General features: G+C 43.1%; 1 protein-coding gene across 2 annotated transcripts in view; it reads right to left on the bottom strand.

Moving 5' to 3' along the window:
- Positions 1-417: 417 nt before the first annotated feature.
- Positions 418-6237, bottom strand: part of PIWIL2 (piwi like RNA-mediated gene silencing 2) — a 42956-nt gene continuing 37136 nt past the window's right edge. The window contains exon 23 of one of the 2 annotated variants that reach the window (XM_045007688.1): positions 418-3794. In XM_045007688.1, coding sequence (XP_044863623.1) covers positions 3638-3794 — 157 coding nt within the window. In that variant the 3' untranslated portion in view covers positions 418-3637. The remainder of the gene's footprint in view (positions 3795-6237) is intronic. The other variant, XM_045007689.1, reaches the window with a different exon arrangement.

The raw sequence follows: 6237 nt of genomic DNA, 5'->3' as shown, positions 1-6237 counted from the left end.
GTTAAATCTGATGAATTTGTCGGTTTCTAAATACATGCCTGGTGAGAGCCTGCTTTAATATCCTGGGCTTCCCTCACTTGCTCCAGTCTAGCAAACCACCTCTCTAATGGGAGATTTGGCGCATTTCACTGGAGTTCTTACCACTTAGAATTGGAACAGCCCAATGCAAAAAACATTTTCAACACAGTAAAGAAAAGATGTTTAACAGAGCTGTGTTATAATTGTACTGTGTTGAACAGAACTACACATTTATACAAAAGTTTTTCAACCATTCGGTATTAAAACTGAGAAGAGAGGCTTCAAAACCAGGAATAGATACAAGATTCTTTCATCTACCCCCAGCCTTGAGAGGAGCCATTCAATTGGACAGATGCAGAAACTTTGCAAATGCAACTTCAAAATGAATTCTGATCATTGCACAGAGAAATCTTCAAGCCAAAAGTGTCAGTTCTAGATCAGCATCTCAACAGATTCATAGACAGTTTTAAAATCCTAGGTTTTTTTAGCCTCATCCCCTCACATAAATATATCATCATGTTTTTATTTGTGAGCTTTTCAACTATTCACGCAACATCCTCAGGAAAGCTGCTTACATGGCAACTGGAAAACTTTGGTACTTTAAACAGCTATCCCAGCTTTAAGAGAAAGAATTAAAAAAATTTTCTTACAGTAACCAGCAACTTTTAAGCACATAGCTGCAAAAACAAATAAAATGTAGGATTCTGCTCTTTAAAGCATTAGATTAAAAAAAGGAAAATGAAGTAGAAATGCATAAGCGTCAAACTCCAGGGTGTTGCAAGAGATTTTCTGGACACAGATCAGGGAATATGTTGTCTTTGGTTTCATACAAGGACCAATATTTGTAAAGCACAAAAAAACAAAACAAAAAACCCCACTGAAAGCTACATTCAAAAAACAAAAAGTGCTATTGGAAGACTGTCAGATTTTTGAAGTACACCCAGTGCTTTGGTTCCGAAATTAGGAAAAGGGCAAATATTCAATACTATTGCATAGGCAGAGTGTTCATTCCAGAAACAGTCATTTTTTGGAACATGGACTGTTTGTTTGAAACTGTTTACCAGAAAGATCAGTAACAGTTCCAGAAAAGCTTCCGGGTCTCTAATCCAACAGCTTGTAATGTACTACTACTACTACTGAGGCATGGACTGTGGCCAACTCAATGATCTAGTTAAAGGTATATTTTGGAAGTCTTACTTCATGGACCATAATGGATCAGTTCACAAACTCAGCACCTTTTAAACACACAAAACCTAGTTTTCCAGTAAATCAACATTTCCTTTGGAGATGTTAGTCATCTGTGTTTGGGTTTCTGGCTTTCTGAACTCATCAGCTGACAACGTCAAAGGAACTTTTCCCCAGACTGCTGTGTAAATCCTGGGTGTAAGCCGACCAATATGCTTTCATACATTTCAGGAGTTTTCTGGCCTACTGTAATCTGTTGTGGTAAACTAGAAACTACACAGAATAGGTGTAAAAACCTTGACAGAGAGGCAGAGAAAAAAGGAATGAACATACAACAAATGCAGTTTTTATTTAGTTACTTTCATGCTCTCTAACCCAAAGCACAGAGAAAGATAAGATAATACACACAGAAAACTAGATTATTCGTGGAGCTACAGGAGCAAAAGGTGGCACCTGATGGAAGGTAGGTGGGTGGTACAGTGGGCTAATATACTGTGGCTTTCCACTTCTGAAAGCTAAGGAGCTAAAATGGCTTAAGTCACAAGTGGAACTAGTATGGTGGCTCAACCTAGTCCCCAGGTATCTCTCATGCCATTGCAGCTGCACGTCTGGCCCCGCTAGTCAAATGAAGTGGTGGAGCAGCAAGGCAATCCCAGGATTGGAACAACAGGGAGAACTTCCCGAAATTCCAGTTTGCACAAGGAGCAGATCATCAGGACAGTTCACCAGGTTGGCACGGTGACAATGTACACCTACATCACATCATCGCTCAGTCTCACACTCTTTCATGGAGCTGGAGATAATCCTAGCAGTCACTGTAAGTGCTAGGTAAGTGTGACTGCCCCATGCACACCACTTCTTGTGCCTCAGGACATCCTATTAGCCCACGTGGGAGTGAGGAAGGAGGGAACTCCAGAAGAGCAGCAGATAACCCTCCCCCTGCCAAGTTTGAGGATGTCTTTAGTGTTTTCCTTGGACTCTGAATCAATGCAGCTCTCCTACTGCAACCCCCTCTAGGGTAGGAGTACAGAAACGGGTTCATGGGAAAGATGCCTTTCACCATGCTGATGCAGTTTCTGCATTGTGCTTAGCCTTAGCCTGCACTACAGAACTATTTCTCTAGCACTGAAATGCAACAAAATCATCCCAAATGTAAACAAGAACTCTGTGTGAAGATCTAGCTTTCTCCACCACCCAACACCTGCTGTTGTTTGGCTGAGATATAAGCTCCTGAAGGTTGCATTTACAGTACAAGTACTGAGACATCTCTTAAAAAGTAGGAAAAAAAATAAAATAAAAAGAAAAGGCGGTGCTATGTTCCTTCTGACCAATGTACCCAGCCACCAGGCTCAAAAATACCTGACTGTCTCCTTAGGGCTTGTCTACACTACTGCTTAAGTCGACGTAACTTATATCACTCAGGGGTGTGAAAAAGCCACCCCTCTAAGCTACACACAATATGTGGACTTAAGCGCTGCCCACACCAGCACTAAGTCGGCGGGAGACACTTTCCCACTGACATAGCTCCTTCCTCTCATGGAGGTGGAGTAATTATGCTGATGGGAGAGCGCTCTTCCATCAGCACAGTGCATCTTCACCAGATGCACTACAGCAGCGCAGCTGCATCAATGCAGCCAATGTAGCGTGGTAGTGTAGACTAGCCCTTAGCATGTCACCTGCATATGCTGAAGAAGCAAGCAAACTCAAACTCTCCCTCACAATGGAACCCTGCAGTCCCGTTTCCTTGGGCAATCAGCTGACGGGGAACAGATTTAATTGTCTGCAAACTGAACGCTACCCTTTGAAACAAGATTTATCTGTTCCTGTTGCATCTTCACCTCCCTTTGCAAATGGCTGTTACCAGGAATCCACTCTTAAATGGGTACTGTTAAGTATCTTCAACCTTAGGTCAACACTCCAGTAAAGCTAGCCCTACCTCTGCTGATTCTGCTCCTTTCCTATGACCAGGAACGCCCTGATCACACCCCTCCCTTGGTGTACGAAATTAACACCATTTACTTCTGTGTTGTTAAGCCAGCCTCAATGCCATTAGCCCAGCAGTGGGGAGGTAGGGTTAAAATGCTGCTGCAGAGGCAGCATACTGCTTTTGTTTTCATACGCAGGAGAGCAGAGCAACAGAAGTCAAGAAGCAGAATCCCCCACCGGATTATTGCATTGATTTTAAAGGAAGTCATGTTTCTGGGTCTAATGTTCAAGTGTCCTTTAAGTAACCAAGTAAAAAGAAATGCAGAATATATATATTTATAAAAACAAACTTAGAAGAGTCTCCTTTTATATGGCTGTCAGAAGCACTGGTGTGCAGTGTTCCCTCAGAAGGTGACCACAGAGCAATGAAAGCTCCATCCAAGAGGCTCCCTTCTCCATCTGCTGTTTGAGGAGCTAGAGTCTCCCCTTCACCTCCCAGCTTTCCAGGTTACAGGAAAAAGAGTCTCTCACACAGCTGAATAGCTGGCTCATGGTGCAGAAACTGTCCTGCGAGAAAGGCCAGCTTGTGAGCATATTTGCAGGGGGCTGGAACTCGGATAGTGCCTGGCCAGTTCCAGTACATGTGGCAAAGCTTGAAAGTCAACCTAGAAACAACAGGAGGAAAGAAGATTCCATTAGAATTCATACCTCCCTACTTGGGACACTGTATGTCTAACCCACAGGGAACACCATGTGTTTGTGGAGGGCTGTCCTTTCAAAGTCACCGGATAGGAGCTCTTTAAGGACCAAACCCTTCTCTCGCTGAATTGCCATACTGGGGCAAACCGTTAACCTAGCTCTGACAGCAGCCCATGCAACATATTTTGGACACAATCTCCAAAGGTATTATATCAGCTTTAACAACAGTATATGTATCTTTAGGAACTTGGGATTGTCTTCTGGCTCCATGGGGAGTTACAAGGAGCTTCCTGAAGGAATTAAAATAACTAACTCGGAGGTGATACATCAATGCAAATCCCTAGGCAGGTATACAAGTCAGGAGAAGTCCTCCTGCCTTGCGGGAAGTTGCATATACCAGTTTGAGCTGGTTAAAAGGAGGCTGTCAAACAAAGAACTCAGCTGTATAAAGTGACCACCCTCACATAAGGGAGAGGTCACTCTCACTCAATTCAAGAATTGACACAGCTATAACCCAGGGACCCCCTGATGCCACCTGATAGAGAGCACAGGGGGTGCATAGGGTTGTATAGGGGTCCCCTGGTCAGACATCTGCATACTAGTTCACCAACGGGGGCATGTGAGGGCCTGTACTGAAAGCCATGAAAAATGTACATACAGATAACATTTAAGGAGTTATGTACCTACATTGAAAATATGCTCTTAGAGTTCAGGCATGTCACCAGGAGGTGACCGATTGGAGATGTTCCTTTCAGGAAGGACGTAAATGACACCTACCTCCCTGCCTGTCCATTTGTGTACTGTATGCCTTACACTGTGTGCCTATGTGCATACTTAGCCAGGAATGAATTGAGAGATTATAAAATCTACAGGAATACACACAGGGGAGTGTCCTGTTCATGAATTATGACAAATGATTGGTCTGGTATATCTTGGAGTGCAAAGAGACACTTAATCCTTCACTTCGGAGGCACACTGACAGCATGCATGTCTCACAACAAAAAGGTCATGGCCTGCCTACAGGGATTTTGGGTGAGCAATACTCTTACGTCTAATAAAATATCGTGTTAATTAAGCCGAGGCTCTAGAATGTGTGCTATGATTTTATTTTATAATGTAGCTGTTTACAATACTTCTAGTTGCTACGACTTGACTTTCTGTGCTTTGTTAAATAAACTTATACTTGATTTCACTATAAACATATTTAAGTGCTGCATGTTAACTGAAGTGGTGAGTAGAGGTGAAAATGAGGTGCACTGTTTCTTTGGAAGCAGTGGATTGGTGAATACCATGAGTCTTCATGGAACAGAGACTGGACACTCAATGGAGAAGCTTGGAGGGCTTAATGGTTGGAATGTGCCTAACACTGGTCTGCAGAGGGACAGTGGAGCCTGCGTAGGCTGAGAGAGGAGGGCTTGTTTTGTCGGTGGCCAGTGGAGCTGGGGAGCTGACCCCCAACAGGCACAGACAAGGCTTCCTCATGCTAAGGGCAGGTGGTAGCAAGGTGCCCCACAGTCCTGGATACCCCCAGAAAGTGTCACAACAACCTTGTGACTAACAGGGACAGACACTGAGGACAGGGTTTGAAGGACTCTGTTCTTAACAGGGTCTCCATGTAGAAGATGGGCGACTAGCTGGTAAGCTGAGACCTACACATTAAGGTATGTTTTCTCTGTAATGCTTCTGTTCTGAACAAATAATACTTTGCTTTATGAAGGCTGGATGGTCACTGGTTAACCCTGCCATTACCCAAGAAAAAAGAAGAACAGCAGGTACTGAACTTAAGTCAGATTTTACAACATCATCACAGTGAACTGCAACTTAAATGCTCAGTCTAGAGGAGGGGAGTCAACGGACCATGCCCCAAGAGAGGTTATGGCTACAGGCCTGAGACCCTTGAAGAGGCAACAAAGGGGATCAGAGGTGCAATTACCTCAGGAAGTGTGACAGCCAGCACCAGCTACTTCAGAGAAAGGTGCAAAAATCCCTAGTGGACAATTATGGAATAATCTACCCACAGGGGAAGTATGTTCCTGATCCTCCTGAAAAATGCAATGACCTACTTAATGCAAACTCTGCATACCTAAAGACTGAACGGGCCATGGAAGCTCATTATCCATAGATTTCTAACAATTTTTTGAATCCTGCTCAATTATATATTGTCATTGGCAGTCAGTTCCAGAGGCTAATTGCTAATTATACATTGTATAAAGTAGAGTTTCTTTTTATCTGATTTACATTTATTGCTTTTTTCAATTTCATCAATTCTCTCCCTGTTCTTGTATAATGAAGAAGGATAAACAGGAACATCCAATCTGCTTTCTCTGTACCATTCATTTTTGAGTTGTTAGCATTTGAGCCAATGAACTAAGGCACGACAGGAAGTAATTTCACCTCATTCTTTGTAAA

This window comes from Mauremys mutica, chromosome 2 (genome assembly GCF_020497125.1).
Source record: "Mauremys mutica isolate MM-2020 ecotype Southern chromosome 2, ASM2049712v1, whole genome shotgun sequence".
NCBI classification, from domain to species: Eukaryota; Metazoa; Chordata; order Testudines; family Geoemydidae; genus Mauremys; species Mauremys mutica.
Note: the sequence above shows the minus strand (reverse complement) of the source record. Positions and strands in the feature narration are given on the sequence as shown.